Source organism: Pseudophryne corroboree, chromosome 11, assembly GCF_028390025.1.
Source record: "Pseudophryne corroboree isolate aPseCor3 chromosome 11, aPseCor3.hap2, whole genome shotgun sequence".
Classification (NCBI taxonomy): domain Eukaryota; kingdom Metazoa; phylum Chordata; class Amphibia; order Anura; family Myobatrachidae; genus Pseudophryne; species Pseudophryne corroboree.
In genome coordinates, this window is record NC_086454.1 from 84,453,935 (window position 1) to 84,472,285 (window position 18,351).

At 47.7% G+C, this 18,351-nt stretch overlaps 1 protein-coding gene across 6 annotated transcripts in view; it reads left to right on the forward strand.

The window, feature by feature from the left end:
* LOC134968915 (ovochymase-2-like) overlaps positions 1-18,351 on the forward strand; it is a 235,824-nt gene that overhangs the window by 183,266 nt on the left and 34,207 nt on the right. For all 6 annotated transcript variants that reach the window (XM_063944490.1, XM_063944489.1, XM_063944493.1 and 3 more), the window contains 5 exons: positions 632-701; positions 2,150-2,345; positions 5,442-5,581; positions 16,081-16,243; positions 17,789-17,915. In XM_063944490.1, the coding sequence (XP_063800560.1) occupies positions 632-701; positions 2,150-2,345; positions 5,442-5,581; positions 16,081-16,243; positions 17,789-17,915 (696 nt within the window). The remainder of the gene's footprint in view (positions 1-631; positions 702-2,149; positions 2,346-5,441; positions 5,582-16,080; positions 16,244-17,788; positions 17,916-18,351) is intronic.

Consider the following 18,351-nt stretch of genomic DNA (forward strand, 5'->3'; position numbering starts at 1 on the left):
GATATCGGGTGAATAGCAGTTGATTGTATAGGTGTGTATGCAGCACCGATGCAGGAGCGTCAGCTGATAAACGGCTTATAACGATACTGCAGCGGTTGGTATCGGGTGGTCGCATTTTACATGCTGCACATGCGACTTCTCAATCCCCATAGAGGAGCCGCTACCCCCCTGCTGCTGCCCCTGCCTCACCAGGAGGTCACAGCCAGATCCACACACAGCCTGGCTGATCGGGAGCGTTTTACCTGATTAGCCGGGGATCGAACAAGTGTGTACCCAGCTTAAGTCACTTACCAGATTCTCTCTCTGGTGCAATCACTAAGCACTTACATCCACAGACACACTCACACAGTGGACTTGGTAGGAAAATCAGCTCCATTCCTCCCTTAATACTGCATGTAGTAGCCGCTGGCCAGGCTGTGGGGAGGTTTTTGGGCACCTGGATACTCCCCCCTGCATTTGCCTATGGCCCCGCTGAGAAGGGCTGTTTGGTGCCACTAAAGCCACAGTGTATGAAGACACATCTATATAAATATATATATCTTCTTTCTAATGCATGCATTCTTCCAGCTGTCCCTGGAAATCCCATAACAATATATGATTATTAATGTAAAATTGTGCATTTTTGTTGCAGAAATGAGATTCATGATGTGTGCTTCGTTATTGCTGGGCTGCATGACTTGGAGCGGTCAGAGAATTCTCAGGTTTGATACTCTATTGGTTTAATAATTTTCCTGTTATCTGAGGATGAGTGATAGTTGTACCAGGCATAGTGTTTATGATGACAGTGGAGCCGAGGGTCCATACAGATGCTAAAAATGAACCAATTAAAAGATAATTATTTTTAGTGAGCATGCAGATGGCCAAAGAGGGGACATTTTCCAAAGCGACATTTTAATGCTTGGCAAGATCATCCGCTTTGTGTACCTGATAGGCAGGAACATATAGCAACTATAAAACACTATGGGGTATATTCAATTGAAGTCGGATCCATTACGACATTCATTTGTCGGAATGGATCCGACAAGGGCTATTCAATGCCATCTCAATTCGACTTTAAAAAAAGTCGAATTGAGATGCGGGAGCTGAGACGGGGGAGAACAGCGCTACAGCAGCGTAGCCGGAGGATGTGTCACAGCCGCCGCTCACGGCAGCGTCCACCCGGCTCCAGCAGGTCTCGCTTGCTGGAGCTGGGTGGACGCTGCTGTGAGCGGCGGCTGTGACACATCTTCCAGGTACGCTGCTATAGTCGCTGCTGTAGCGCTGCTCTCCCCCGTCTGCCCGCGGCTCTCCCCCATCTCCCCGCTGGTCTCCCACCTCTCCTCCTCTCAGCTCCCTCATCTCAATCCGACTGTTTTTAAAGTCGGATTGAGATGGTCGAAAAGGGGATCGGTAGCTATTCCGCCGATCCACGTGCTTTTTGACAAGTCGAATTCCTTGACTTGTCGAATAATTTGGGGTTATATTGAATAGGTCGGAACCCCTTCCGTCCCAAAAAAGTCGAAAATTGCAGTTTTTTCGACAGACGGCAGCTTTAGAAATTCAATTAAATATACACCTATAGGGTCAATTTACTGACATTCAGGTTGAATATATGCAGTGTACAACAACTAATCAGCAGTTGGTGTCCTAGTGTGCCCAGAATTGGTGCAAGCCTTAGGGGCAACCTAGGTGGCAACTGCTGCCCGACTAGCGTGCAGCACCTCCCCTCTTTTGGCGTTACCATTGCAGACAAGGTATAGGAGTGGCATTCTTTGGTCTGTCACCTCATAGCCAAGCTCCACATTCCCATCTTAATATTAATATAGAGGATTAGCAGCAAGTAGTATGTAAGAAGCTGCATATTAGATCATAGTGCACTATGTGGGGCGCCTCAGAGGCAATCTGAAATTCTGATACACATCGTGTTTGAGGTCACCCCCCAATGCTTGCCTAATGAAAACTATTAAGGGACAACTCATGGGTAGGAAGGGACAGATCACCAGGTAGGTGACTTATGGCCCCATTTGTGCTAGATTGTGTGCTGGGGTAATGAATGCAGAGAACAGTAGCGTCCCATTTCTCCACACAGTCACACCACTCAGAGATTCAGGAACTTCCATACGTACCTACAACTTCCAGCAGCATCTTCTGTTTAATTTTTTTTTTCCAGAAACGTTTAGTAAAGCAAGTTATTGTGCATCCTGAGTTTTCCCCACTGTTAATGGACTTTGACATCGCCTTGATTCAACTAGAAGAGGGGTACCGGTTCAGCCCTTATATACAGCCCATATGTCTCCCCGAGGCACACAGCATGGTGGAACCATCCACCCTCTGTGTGGTGTCTGGATGGGACCTCAAGAGAGACGGTAACTGTGTTCACAATATTATCTATTGCTAGGTTGTTCAAGATAGAAAATTGACAGACATAGCAAACGCCGGTGCACAAATCACCTTCACCCATAGCAACTGTGGTCTAGAGCCAATCACAGGATTTTCCGAGAATGAAAGTTGTCCTTCTTTCCTGGAAAAGCTACACTATGTAGGCAAAAGTGATTGCCCCCCCCCCTCCCCTCTCCCCTCCCCCTGCAAACGAAATGGTGTGCTCCTGCACTGGCTTGCCGGAAGGAGCTAATAGAGTTTGAAAAGGGGTTCATCGTAGCCTATGAGATGTCATGTTTCAAGGGCGATGCAGGACTGGTATACAGAGAATTTGGTAAACCGGGTGGACTGTCCGGCTCAGAGCCCAGATCTTAACCCCACTGAGAACCTCTGGGACAAACTGGAGTGACGGGTGCGTTGTAGGCAGACTCGACCTTCTTCAGTGTCGCAATTGGTCATTGTACTTAAGGCAGAATGGCAAAACATACCGCCTGCTGTTGCTGTTGTCCAGGAACTTGTGGACAGTTTTCCAAGAAGGGTGTCTGCAGTAATTGCTGCACTTGGTGGACCTACACAGTACTGACATCAATAAAAGCTTGTTCATCTGTTTACTATCAGTGTCCAATCACTTTTGTCTACATAGTGTATTAATATCTTTGGTTATGTGACCACCAGTGAAATTATGGGGGTCATTCCGAGTTGTTCGCTCGCAAGCTGCTTTTAGCAGCTTTGCACACGCTAAGCCGCCGCCTACTGGGAGTGAATCTTAGCTTATCAAAATTGCGGACGAAAGATTAGCAGAATTGCGAATAGACACTTCTTAGCAGTTTCTGAGTAGCTTCAGACTTACTCGGCATCTGCGATCAGTTCAGTGCTTGTCGTTCCTGGTTTGACGTCACAAACACACCCAGCGTTCGCCCCCAGACACTCCTCCGTTTCTCCAGCCACTCCCGCATTTTTCCCAGAAACTGTAGCGTTTTTTCACACACTCCCATAAAACGGCCAGTTTCCGCCCAGAAACACCCACTTCCTGTCAATCACATTACGATTACCAGAACGAAGAAAAAACCTTGTAATGCCGTGAGTAAAATTCCTAACTGCATAGCAAATTTACTTGGCGCAGTCGCACTGCGGACATTGCGCATGCGCATTAGCGACTATTCGCTCCGTTGCGACAAAAAAATAACGAGCGAACAACTCGGAATGACCCCCTATGTTGTATGTAATAGAGAAGAAATGCAACATAGTGTGTACCATGTAAACACTGCAATCTTAAAATAATGTAACACTGTAAACCAACTTTTTTAGATCCTTAACTTAGGATAATGTATTGTAAAAAAAAGTTTTATTCCGCAGTAGAAAACACACGTACGGATAAAAATATACATGAGCCCAGGGTGTTTCGTCTTTAGCAGTATGACTTCATCATGGCATAATATGTTCCTAAAAAAGTTGGGTGACTAACAGTGTTACTCTGTAGGATTGCAGTGTGTTTACATGGTACACAATATGGACCTTATTTAGAGATGAACACAGATCGCTGCATACACAGCCAGATCTGTGTTCATCTTCTTACATGCTGAGGGCCGCCCAAGCATGTGTAAGGCTGCCACCTGATGTGTCTGCAATTAGATTGTGGGTGCATCGGAACTAAGGTTGACCCCTGACAGCGCAGACTGGCTGCACTGTCAGGTGGTACGCAACCATTTCATTTTTTTCGGAGCGGCTGCATGTGACATCACGCAGCCACGGCCGAAAAAAATGGTCCCGGACCACCCCTGTTCGGAACGCCCCCCCCCCCCCCCCCTTCCCCAACACGACGACAGTGCCGCCTCGACGGACACTACTGTCAATCATACTGCAGCCGCATCCTTCCTGGATGCAGCTGAAATTTGTAAGGTCACGCATGCGAACTACGTCTGGTGCGCTTGCACAGTCCACCTGAATGCGACCGCTGCCATAGGATCAGTCTGAGGGGTGACCAATTGGCAGGGTCAGCAAATAAACAAATACTACAGTATAAATGTGGCTAGCCTAACACCATCACCCCTCCCTCCCCACAGTAATTAAACAAACTACTGTTTCTTGCTCTTAGGGGGTAATTCCAAGTTGATCGCAGCAGGATGTTTGTTAGCAATTGGGCAAAACCATGTGCACTGCAGGGGAGGCAGATATAACATGTGCAGAGAGAGTTAGATTTGGGTGGGGTGTGTTCAATCTGCAATCTAATTTGCAGTGTAAAAATAAATCAGACAGTATTTACCCTGCACAGAAATAAAATAACCCACCCAAATCTAACTCTCTCTGCACATGTTATATCTGCCTCCCCTGCAGTGCACATGGTTTTGCCCAATTGCTATAAAAAATCCTGCTGCGATAACTTGGAATTACCCCCTTAATTTGTATTGTACATAGGGGGTCATTCTGAGTTGTTCGTTCGTTATATTTTTCTCGCAAACGGAGCGATTAGTCGCTAATGCGCATGCGCAATGTCCGCAGTGCGACTGCGCCAAGTAAATTTGCTATGCAGTTAGGTATTTTACTCACGGCATTACGAGGTTTTTTCTTCGTTCTGGTGATCGTAATGTGATTGACAGGAAGTGGGTGTTTCTGGGAGGAAACTGGCCGTTTTATGGGTGTGTGCGAAAAAACGCTACCGTTCCTGGGAAAAACGCGGGAGTGGCTGGAGAAACGGGGGAGTGGTTGGGCGAACGCTGGGTGTGTTTGTGACGTCAAACCAGGAACGAAACTGACTGAACTGATCGCAGTTGCCGAGTAAGTGTGGAGCTACTCAGAAACTGCTAAGAAGTGTCTATTCGCAATTTTGCTAATCTTTCGTTCGCAATTTTGATAAGCTAAGATTCACTCCCAGTAGGCGGCGGCTTAGCGTGTGCAATGCTGCTAAAAGCAGCTTGCGAGCGAACAACTCGGAATGAGGGCCATAGTTGTCTACTGATGCATTCAGAATACTGATGTCTGTCTAATCGCCTTGACTGTTTTGGCATGTCATGTATGATGCTAAGTATTCCGATGAAATATTTCAGTAAATTAATAAATCTGACAAGTGTTTGTGTGATCTGCAGAGGAGAAGTCTAAGAAGCTCCAGCAGCTGGAGGTGGCGGTTCTCCCGGATGACATCTGCAATGATTATTACCCTAACTTTATTACTGAAAGGATGTTTTGTGCTGGGACTGCCACAAGCAAATCCAGTGTTACTTGCCCAGTAAGTGCAATTTATTGCTGGCGATGGAGAACAAGATTAAGAACAAGTTAAATCAGCAGCAGCAGCTACAAGTTCTAATACAAGTTTGTGAATGATAGTTTAGAATAGGGCCCATGATCATGGATAAACAAGGAAGCAGAGTTACGCATATCAAAGGATACCTGGAGAATAGGTTTCAGTAAAAATAAATTGTATAGTATTGCTCATCTATATAATTCATGTAGGGGCTGATTCATAGTCACATGGGAAGTGGCTGTACAGTATGTGCAGGAGCCGTATTAGCCGGCTTTGCTACCTTATGTTAATGTGTGTGTCCGTTCAGCTACTGTGGGGGGGTGGGAAATTATAGGGCTAGATTATAGGTGGGGCGGATGGGGCAGTCGCCCTGGGCTCCCACACTATGGCAAATGCCCTGTCTCGCCCCACTCTGCACCTGCTGCCGGATGTAGGCAGATAGGGGTTAATAGACCAGTTGATCACTCAGGCACTGGCAATGGCTCCAGCTGTCACCAGGTTGCTGAGTTGGAGTTAAATAATGTTCTATGGCACACTTCCCCCACCTGTCGCTGCTGCATGTCTGTGTGTGACCGAGGTAGCAGCTGCGGCTGCTTTACTCTACCAACCCCTGCTACAGCCTATCATGGAGAGTCTTACCAGTCCACGGCGGGCAGCGTCTGACAGTGGCAAAACTGCACCCTCCCTACCTGCCCCCTTCCACCAGTACTGCACACATGAGAGGCAGGTCTAGATTATGGAAGGGGTGGGTGATATCAAGTTTATACCCGGGGCCCAAATAATCCTTAATCCAGCATGACGGGGGATTATACGTGTGCAAGCGGAAAACCTGTACCGTCCATTGATTTTACGTCAGCCTCTGCAATCATCAACATTGGTATCTATCTACACTTGCTCCTACCCCATGCTAGGTGTAAGAAATCAATCTGTAACAGGCTTCCCTTCCCTGTACGCTCAATTCAAAATCATGCAGAGCTTATAATACACACCATGACACTCCCACAAGTCAGGGTGGTTAAGTGCGGTCGCATTTAGGGATGGCCATCGACCATCAGTGATAAAAATCATTGATGGTTTATGGCCGATGTAGAATACTTTGCCATTGATGGGGTAGAATCAGATGGTTTCCCTCCATCGGTGGAAAGGTATAACCAAATATTATTATTTTTTGATGTGGTGCCAGGACACGAAGCATAGCTCAGCCCCCCCGACACCCTGTAAGCCCCGCCCCTGGTTTTTCATTGGTCCGCGGACCAGCCTGCACCTTTCAGTGGTGGCCATCGAGTGGTGCAAACCATCGATGGTTCACCATAGATGGTTTGTGTACCATTGAGGGTTATCGCTGATTGTATCATCAATGGCAACCATCAATGGACACCCCACTGATGGCCATCCCTAGTCGCGTTGTCACTGCCCCTTTTCTGCCCCCTTATAGCGCCCTACTTCACGGTAGGACAGACCCGGCCAAGTTGCGTCCAGCTCAGAATAGGAAAGACATACGTGAAGATGCGTAAACTCAAATCTGTGCGTGCTCTGTATGTAAAACCACTATTTGCGTCTGCTAAGAGAGCGCCATTTAAGTTTTGTTCACTATGGGGCTGATTCTGTCATCACAGTCAAATTTACAAAAGTAGCAGCCTATTTCCTTATAATAAGTTGCTGTTACCACAGTCCAGGTGGTGGCGCTCCAGAGCAGTTAGCGCTGAACTGGCCATAGTATTCAATGCTATGGATGGAAGGTATGATTCATCAGGCATCTGATGAGATTGGCAGGTGTGACATTGCTTACACACTTTGAGTCACCAGCCTAGATAGGACTGACGTAGGCGGAGGCAGCTGGAAACAGGTACAGTATTGGCAGAAGTACTGCTGGGGCGGAGAACACAAATGGGTGATAAGATGTTACGCAAAAGTGAACAATCCCTTTAATTACAGCAGCAAAACATATGTGAGAATCTGCTTGTGTGACAGGTGAGCGTTTCCCCAGTCTGTGCCAGGCTGTTCTGTACCCTGGACTCCATGCCAGAGACACAATGACCTGGCTTATGTACTTTATGGTTCTATTGTATTCTACATTCCCAAGAACTTGAGCTCTTCAAGTTGCAATGACATTGCACATCACGGTTTGCTGATAAGCAACTACTTTTGTAAAGAATGGTTTGAAATAATGATTTCATCATATATATCTTTTTATACTCTCTCTTGTCTCTCATTTGGGTACATGGGAAACACTTGGCCAGACAAGCTTTTCATTTGTTAAAAGAATGGAGTGGGAGGGACATAGCAAAAACATTTGGATATGTTCCAGGCTTGGAATTTTAGAATTAATAGTCAGAACAGATCAGTTGATTGGTGATCATTTATGATGTACGCTAAATGCGAAGCACCTGTGCCCTGATGGTCTGTAAAGCGCACAGCGGGATGCTCACCTCCTTTTGGCTCTCAGTAGATACCTCCACAAAATAAAAGTGCGTCCTGGTGTGCTAGGGTGGCAAAAAAATCTGAAGATGGTCATTATATAAAAGTATAAACATCACTCTATGATCTACTCAGTATATATAATACATGGGTTACCTTCGTTAGGTCGACACAACTTAGGTCGACCACTGAAGGTCGACATGGGCATTAGGTCGACATGTACTAGGCCGACATGAGTTTTTCACATTTTTTGTTTCATTTTTTGGATTTTTCTCTAACGTCCTAGTGGATGCTGGGGACTCCGAAAGGACCATGGGGAATAGCGGCTCCGCAGGAGACTGGGCACAAAGTAAAAGCTTTAGGACTAGCTGGTGTGCACTGGCTCCTCCCCCTATGACCCTCCTCCAAGCCTCAGTTAAGATTTTGTGCCCGAACGAGAAGGGTGCAATCTAGGTGGCTCTCCTGAGCTGCTTAGAGTAAAAGTTTAAATAGGTTTTTTTATTTTCAGTGAGACCTGCTGGCAACAGGCTCACTGCATCGAGGGACTAAGGGGAGAAGAAGCGAACTCACCTGCGTGCAGAGTGGATTGGGCTTCTTAGGCTACTGGACATTAGCTCCAGAGGGACGATCACAGGCCCAGCCATGGATGGGTCCCGGAGCCGCGCCGCCGGCCCCCTTACAGAGCCAGAAGAGTGATGAGGTCCGGAAAATCGGCGGCAGAAGACGTCCTGTCTTCAATAAGGTAGAGCACAGCACCGCAGCTGTGCGCCATTGCTCTCAGCACACTTCACACTCCGGTCACTGAGGGTGCAGGGCGCTGGGGGGGGGGCGCCCTGGGACGCAATGAAAATACCTTAAATGGCTAAAAATACATCACATATAGCTCCTGGGCTATATGGATGTATTTAACCCCTGCCAGTTTTCCACAAAAAAGCGGGAGAAAGGCCGCCGAAAAAGGGGCGGAGCCTATATCCTCAGCACACAAGCGCCATTTTTTCCTCACAGCTCCGTTGGAGGAAGGCTCCCTGACTCTCCCCTGCAGTCCTGCACTACAGAAACAGGGTAAAACAAGAGAGGGGGGGCACTAAATTGGCATATTAATATATACAGCAGCTATATTAGGGAAAAACACTTATATAAGGTTATCCCTGTATATATATAGCGCTCTGGTGTGTGCTGGCAAACTCTCCCTCTGTCTCCCCAAAGGGCTAGTGGGGTCCTGTCCTCTATCAGAGCATTCCCTGTGTGTGTGCTGTGTGTCGGTACGCTGTGTCGACATGTATGAGGAGGAAAATGGTGTGGAGGCGGAGCAATTGCCTGTGTTAGTGATGTCACCCCCTAGGGAGTCGACACCTGACTGGATGGTCTTATGGAAAGAATTACGTGATAGTGTCGGCACTTTACAAAAGACTGTTGACGACATGAGACAGCCGGCAAATCAGTTAATACCTGTACAGGCGTCTCAAACACCGTCAGGGGCTATAAAACGCCCGTTACCTCAGGTCGATACAGACACTGACACGGACACTGACTCCAGTGTCGACGGTGAGGAAACAAACGTATTTTCCAGTAGGGCCACACGTTACATGATCACGGCAATGAAGGAGGTTTTGAACATTTCTGATACTACAAGTACCACAAAAAAGGGTATTATGTGGGGTGTGAAAAAACTACCCGTAGTTTTTCCTGAATCAGATGAATTAAATGAGGTGTGTGATGAAGCGTGGGTTTCCCCCGATAAAAAACTGCTAATTTCTAAAAAATTATTGGCATTATACCCTTTCCCGCCAGAGGTTAGGGCGCGTTGGGAAACACCCCCTAGCGTAGATAAGGCGCTCACACGCTTATCAAAACAAGTGGCGTTACCGTCCCCTGATACGGCCGCCCTCAAGGAACCAGCTGATAGGAAGCTGGAAAATATCCTTAAAAGTATATACACACATACTGGTATTATACTGCGACCAGCAATCGCCTCAGCCTGGATGTGCAGTGCTGGGGTGGCTTGGTCGGATTCCCTGACTGAAAATATTGATACCCTGGACAGGGACAATATATTATTGACTATAGAGCATTTAAAGGATGCATTTCTATATATGCGAGATGCACAGAGGGATATTTGCACTCTGGCATCAAGAGTAAGTGCGATGTCCATTTCTGCCAGAAGAGGATTATGGACGCGACAGTGGTCAGGGGATGCGGATTCCAAACGGCATATGGAAGTATTGCCGTATAAAGGGGAGGAGTTATTTGGGGTCGGTCTATCGGACCTGGTGGCCACGGCAACGGCTGGAAAATCCACCTTTTTACCCCAAGTCACCTCGCAGCAGAAAAAGATACCGTCTTTTCAGGCTCAGTCCTTTCGTCCCCATAAGGGCAAGCGGGCAAAAGGCCACTCATATCTGCCCCGGGGCAGAGGAAGGGGAAAAAGACTGCAGCAAACAGCCTCTTCCCACGAACAGAAGCCCTCCCCCGCTTCTGCCAAGTCCTCAGCATGACGCTGGGGCCTTACAAGCGGACTCAGGCACGGTGGGGGCCCGTCTCAAGAATTTCAGCGTGCAGTGGGCACACTCGCAAGTGGACCCCTGGATCCTGCAGGTAGTATCTCAGGGGTACAAATTGGAATTCGAGACGTCTCCCCCTCGCCGGTTCCTGAAGTCTGCTTTACCAACGTCTCCCCCCGACAGGGAGGCGGTATTGGAAGCCATTCACAAGCTGTATTCCCAGCAGGTGATAATCAAGGTACCCCTCCTACAACAGGGAAAGGGGTATTATTCCACGCTGTTTGTGGTACCGAAGCCGGACGGCTCGGTGAGACCCATTTTAAATCTGAAATCCTTGAACACTTACATAAAAAGGTTCAAGTTCAAGATGGAGTCACTCAGAGCAGTGATAGCGAACCTGGAAGAAGGGGACTATATGGTGTCTCTGGACATCAAGGATGCTTACCTCCATGTCCCAATTTGCCCTTCTCACCAAGGGTACCTCAGGTTTGTGGTACAGAACTGTCACTATCAGTTTCAGACGCTGCCGTTTGGATTGTCCACGGCACCCCGGGTCTTTACCAAGGTAATGGCCGAAATGATGATTCTTCTTCGAAGAAAAGGCGTCTTAATTATCCCTTACTTGGACGATCTCCTGATAAGGGCAAGGTCCAGAGAACAGTTAGAGGTCGGAGTAGCACTATCTCAAGTAGTACTACGACAGCACGGATGGATTCTAAATATTCCAAAATCGCAGCTGATTCCGACGACACGTCTGCTGTTCCTAGGGATGATTCTGGACACAGTACAGAAAAAGGTGTTTCTCCCGGAGGAGAAAGCCAAGGAGTTATCCGACCTAGTCAGGAACCTCCTAAGACCAGGCCAAGTGTCAGTACATCAATGCACAAGGGTCCTGGGAAAGATGGTGGCTTCTTACGAAGCGATTCCATTCGGCAGATTCCACGCAAGAACTTTTCAGTGGGATCTGCTGGACAAATGGTCCGGATCGCATCTTCAAATGCATCAGCGGATAACCCTGTCTCCAAGGACAAGGGTGTCTCTCCTGTGGTGGTTACAGAGTGCTCATCTCCTAGAGGGCCGCAGATTCGGCATTCAGGATTGGGTCCTGGTGACCACGGATGCCAGCCTGAGAGGCTGGGGAGCAGTCACACAGGGAAGAAATGTCCAGGGCTTGTGGTCAAGCATGGAAACGTCACTTCACATAAATATCCTGGAACTAAGGGCCATTTACAATGCCCTAAGTCAGGCAAGACCTCTGCTTCAGGGTCAGCCGGTGTTGATCCAGTCGGACAACATCACGGGAGTCGCCCACGTAAACAGACAGGGCGGCACAAGAAGCAGGAGGGCAATGATGGAAGTGGCAAGGATTCTTCGCTGGGCGGAGAATCATGTGATAGCACTGTCAGCAGTGTTCATTCCGGGAGTGGACAACTGGGAAGCAGACTTCCTCAGCAGACACGATCTTCACCCGGGGGAGTGGGGACTTCACCCAGAAGTCTTCCACATGATTGTGAACCGTTGGGAAAAACCAAAGGTGGACATGATGGCGTCCCGCCTCAACAAAAAACTGGACAGATATTGCGCCAGGTCAAGGGACCCTCAGGCAATAGCTGTGGACGCTCTGGTAACACCGTGGGTGTACCAGTCAGTGTATGTGTTCCCTCCTCTTCCTCTCATACCAAAAGTACTGAGAATCATAAGAAGGAGAGGAGTAAAGACTATACTCGTGGCTCCGGATTGGCCAAGAAGGACTTGGTACCCGGAAATTCAAGAGATGCTCACGGAAGACCCGTGGCCTCTACCTCTAAGAAAGGACCTGCTCCAGCAGGGACCATGTCTGTTCCAAGACTTACCGCGGCTGCGTTTGACGGCATGGCGGTTGAACGCCGGATCCTGAAGGAAAAAGGCATTCCGGATGAAGTCATCCCTACCCTGATCAAAGCCAGGAAGGATGTAACCATACAACATTATCACCGTATTTGGCGTAAATATGTTGCGTGGTGCGAGGCCAGGAAGGCCCCTACAGAGGAATTTCAACTGGGTCGTTTCCTGCATTTCCTGCAAACAGGACTGTCTATGGGCCTCAAATTAGGGTCCATTAAGGTTCAAATTTCGGCCCTGTCAATATTCTTCCAAAAAGAACTGGCTTCTGTTCCTGAAGTTCAGACGTTTGTCAAGGGAGTACTGCATACTAAATGTAGTTTTGGGATTCCTAAAATCACATTGGTTTGAACCACTCACCACTGTGGACTTAAAATATCTCACATGGAAAGTGGTAATGCTGTTAGCCCTGGCTTCAGCCAGGCGTGTCTCAGAATTGGCGGCTTTATCCTATAAAAGCCCTTACCTAATTTTTCATACGGACAGGGCAGAATTGAGGACTCGTCCTCAATTTCTTCCTAAGGTGGTTTCAGCATTTCACTTAAACCAGCCTATTGGAGTGCCTGCGGCTACTAGGGACTTGGAGGATTCCAAGTTGCTGGACGTAGTCAGGGCCCTGAAAATATATGTTTCCAGGACGGCTGGAGTCAGAAAATCTGATTCGCTGTTTATCCTGTATGCACCCAACAAGCTGGGTGCTCCTGCTTCTAAGCAGACGATTGCTCGTTGGATTTGTAGTACAATTCAGCTTGCACATTCTGTGGCAGGCCTGCCACAGCCAAAATCTGTAAAAGCCCATTCCACACGGAAAGTGGGCTCATCTTGGGCGGCTGCCCGAGGGGTCTCGGCTTTACAACTTTGCCGAGCAGCTACTTGGTCAGGGGCAAACACGTTTGCTAAATTCTACAAATTTGATACCCTGGCTGAGGAGGACCTGGAGTTCTCTCATTCGGTGCTGCAGAGTCATCCGCACTCTCCCGCCCGTTTGGGAGCTTTGGTATAATCCCCATGGTCCTTTCGGAGTCCCCAGCATCCACTAGGACGTTAGAGAAAATAAGAATTTACTTACCGATAATTCTATTTCTCATAGTCCGTAGTGGATGCTGGGCGCCCATCCCAAGTGCGGATTGTCTGCATTACTTGTACATAGTTATTGTTACAAAAATCGGGTTATTGTTGTTGTGAGCCATCTTTTCAGAGGCTCCTTCTGTTATCATGCTGTTAACTGGGTTCAGATCACAAGTTGTACGGTGTGATTGGTGTGGCTGGTATGAGTCTTACCCGGGATTCAAAATCCTTCCTTATTGTGTACGCTCGTCCGGGCACAGTATCCTAACTGAGGCTTGGAGGAGGGTCATAGGGGGAGGAGCCAGTGCACACCAGCTAGTCCTAAAGCTTTTACTTTGTGCCCAGTCTCCTGCGGAGCCGCTATTCCCCATGGTCCTTTCGGAGTCCCCAGCATCCACTACGGACTATGAGAAATAGAATTATCGGTAAGTAAATTCTTATTTTTCATACTTAATGATCCACGTGGACTACGATTGGAACGGTAACCTGTGCCGAGCGAAGCGAGGCACCTTGCCCAAAGCATGGCGAGCGAAGTGTGCCATGCGAGGGGACACGGTGCACTAATTTGGGTTCCCCATTACTTTACGGAGAAAACGACAACAAAAACAGTTAAAAAAACCTCATGTCGACCTTTTGACCTAGTACATGTCGACCTAATGCCCATGTCGACCTATTGCATATCGACCGAATGGCAAAGTTGACCTTCAGTGGTCGATCTAATGAGTGTCCACCTAAGTTGGGTCGACCCAACGACCCATACCCGTAATACATCATGAACAGCATATGTAGAGGTTCTCAAACGCAGTCCTCAAGGCACCTCCAACGGTCCAGGTTTTCAGTTTATCCATGCTTGGCCACAAGTGACACAGTCAATTGCATTTAACCATTTGTGCTGAGCCATGGATATACCTAAAACCTGGACCATTGGGGTGCCTTGAGGACCGCGTTTCGGAACCTCTGAGCATATGTAAAGATAGAACAACGTAGGCATTAGATTCTGGTTCAACTCCTTCTTCTCAACTATTTCCACACAATGCTGCATCACACGATTGGAGAACCAGTAGAAAGTAAAGCGAGTTTGAGTCCTGCTGGAGAAAAACGCTACACAAATAAAATTATTATTATTATCATCATCATCATCATCGAATCCTTAACCAGCATACTGTATATTGGCCCTCATTCCGAGTTGATCGCTCGCTAGCTACTTTTAGCAGCTGTGCAAACGCATAGTCGCCGCCCACAGGGGAGTGTATTTTCGCTTTGCAAGTGTGCGATCGCATGTGCAGCCGAGCGGTACAAAAACATTTTGTGCAGAACAAGACCAGCTCTGTAGTTACTTATGCTGTGCGATGATTCCAGCGACGGAGGTCCCGGAATTGATATCAGATACCCGCCCTGCAAACGCTTGGACACGCCTGCGTTTTCCCTACTACTCCCAGAAAACGGTCAGTTAACACCCATAAACGCCCTCTTCCTGTCAATCTCCTCGCGATCGGCTATGCGAATTGAATCGTCGCTAGAAGCAGTGCACAGCAACGATGCTCTTTGTACCCGTACGATGCGCTTGCGCATTGCGGTGCATACGCATGCACAGTTTTGCCGTTTTTTTAACTGATCGCTGCGAAAATCTGCAGCGAGCGATCAACTCGGAATGACCCCCATTGTCATATGTGATAGGGTCTGAATATAGTGGATTCGCTGTGGTCTACTAAGGAAGCTCTGGCAAACCACAGGCACCAAGTCTAGCTGACCCCCTGATATTCACCAGGGACCACCTAGAAGGAAGTTTTGTGCTTTGTGCACCGTGTCCACACGTCACCGTACTCATATCTGCTCTCAGCGTAGCATTTTGGTATCCACAGGCTGGTATAAAAAAGCGTTGTGCATGAGAAGAATGGTCTACATAGCTGAAGTTTGTATAACTTATTGGGGTCTCTTTATATTTAGAATTTCGATGAAGCTGTGGACACATTTAAGGTCATATTTATACAGAAATTTAAAATATACTACAGGGGTTCCCAAACCATCTAGCACCGCTGTGATAACGTAGTATTATATGTGATATCAATCTCTATAGGGAGGATTGGTACACCAATAGCCACAGTAACACCTAAGAATTACGCATGTTCCAGCAATAACAATGTGGTGTATAGAGAGCGACTCTTAAGGCGACATGTTCTGTGAGCGAAGTGGCCTAGTGTTCCCCCTCCCAGGCCGGGCATACACACTGAGCGATGACGTTCATATCGCTCAGTGACGTCATGCAGTGACCGAGCCGTGCATGCAGCTCTCGGACTACAGTCCAAATTGAGCTGCCTCCACGGCCGACAGAGAGGGTCGTTAACGACCCGCGGGGCCGCGCATTGCTAGTCATCGGCGGCATACACACTTGCCAAGAAAGTGAGCAACGTCGCTCAGGAAGGGTGGAAATGAGCGACGTCGCTCATTTCTCGGCAAGTGTGTATGCACCTTTACTTCATGTATCAGTAGGGGGAGCTCTAGGTACCATGCAGCTAAATGCTGACCGGTGATGACTGGGTTGGGAATGACTCCCCAGTTACCCAGTCCTCTGTTGCTGCACCTGTTATAATGTGAATTGTAAATGATCTGTTACAGGGGCAGCCCGGGGCTCCTTTGGTGTGTCTTTCGGATGATCCAGGGATCTACTTTATTTTTGGTATTGTAAGCTGGGGAGTTGGATGCAAGGAAAATCCCAAGCCTGGAGTGTACACTAACGTTTCCGTATTTGTTGAGTGGATAGATGAAATAGTTTTGGCAGGTAAGTGTTTCATTTGTCTACTGTTACTATTAATTTGGCTTTGTCATGGCAGCACAATATAAGGTATGCTCAAAGGTTTTCCCTCAGCCCTGAGGAAGCCTCAACTCTTACCTAAAGGCTTCTTCATCCCAGATCTAGGCCGGCTAAATTTAGCACAGATACGATCATTCACACTGACATGCGGGGGGGACGCCCAGCACAGGGCTATCCCGACCCGCATGTCAGTGCTGCCCCCCCCCCCCGCGCAGAAGTGCAAAGGCATCGCACATCGGCGATGCCTTTGCACTTCAAGAGTAGCTCCCGACCAGCGCAACTTTAGCGTGCTGGCCGGGAGCTACTCATTGCTCCCCGGCCAGCAGCGGCTGCGTGTGATGTCACGCAGCCGCTGCGCCCACCCCCCACGAATCGGCGGCCAAACTGGGTTGATATTGGGCATGTTGGAAATAGAAGTCTGTAGATGACCACTCCAAGCCTGTCTATGTGGACACCTTCCGACCAACCTAACAGGCACTGAGTTAAAGCAGAAGTCATCCGACTGATAGACACAAGCTGAGCAGAGCTTTATCCCAATATAGCCACCCACAGTGGGCCAGTGATCCTGTCACTAAGCAGAAAACAAACGTAAGCTGCGCCCTAACGTAAGTAAGCAAGAAGGAGTTTAAGGGTGTGGAACATTAGATCGACAGTGTCTAGGTCGACAATGTTTAGGTCGACCACTATAGGTCGACAGTCACTAGGTCGACAGGGTTTGAAGGTCGACAGTTTTTCTAGGTCGACATGTTCTAGGTTGACAGGTCAAAAGATCGAGATGAGTTTTTCATGTTTTTTTGGTGTCGTTTTCTCTGTACAGTGACCGGGAAGCCCAATTAGTGCACCGTGTCCCCTGGCAAGGTGCCTCGCTCCGCTGCCGCTGCGCTCGGCACAGGTTACCATTCTCAATCGTAGTCCACGTGGATCGTAAAGTATGAAAAAGTTCAAAAAAAGAAAAGAAATGTGAAAAACTCATGTCGACCTAGAAACCCTATCGACCTTGAAAACATGTCGACCTAGTGACTGTCGACCTATAGTGGTCAACCTAAACATTGTCGACCTAGGCACTGTCGATCGTCAGACCGGATCCTGGAGTTTAAAAGGTGTTTTTTTTCTAGAGTTATACATGCAGGCAGATAAACCATAGACTCATAATTTTAGTAGGTCTTGGACCACCAACTTGAGGCACTCCTGCAAGTGTCCTAGGGCACCCCAGGGTGCTACAGCACACAGTTTGGGAACCTATGTGTTAATCTCATTTGTGGCGGGACCAAGTGTTTGAGGCCCCCTAAAATAACAACAAGGAACACTCAATGCACCCGCTCATTCCTTCACAACTTTGCATGCATTCTGTGCTTCATTTTAGTGCAAAAACAGGTATATACAGTGTATCACCACACCAGCACTGCTGGCCTACCGTATTGAATGACCATCAGTGATCAAAATAGAGCTAGGACATTGGTAAAATGGTGCCTAATACACTGATAAATAACCTATAAGCATCTTCATTTACAGACAGTACTTCCCCCAATGAGCCTGGTTCCACACAAGACAGCTATGTTACCTGTAAAGAAGACGTGATGTTCCTGCAGTCACCAGGGGAGCTGAAACTGGTTGTCAGCAGTCAGCACAAAGGTTTCAGGTAAGTGAATATAAGCACTTTTTGCTATGAGCATCCTACAGTCAGGGCATCCTGTAGGGGGAGGAATTGGGAACGTTTTAAATGATGCAAGTGTTTACCCTTAATAGTAGGAACATGATGTCACAAAAATAGGATTTCCCCATTGTCGCAATACATAGAACTTAAATAACATATGACATGTTACTCCCATCTTCTAAAAAAAAAAAAAAAGAAAGCAATTCTCAGCTGTCCAGCCAATACGGGCCTGGAGTAGTAGGAGTTAACTTACTGCCAGACTCCAGCGTTCTATAATTCTGACCCAGATTTGGGTACTTAGTTCCATGAGTTAGAAAAGCATGGGGGAGCTTTCATCACTGGCGCTGTACACCTACAGTATCCCTTTAGGGCTACTGTATCTGATAATGAGCACTATCGCCAATTAAATAAAATCCCACTT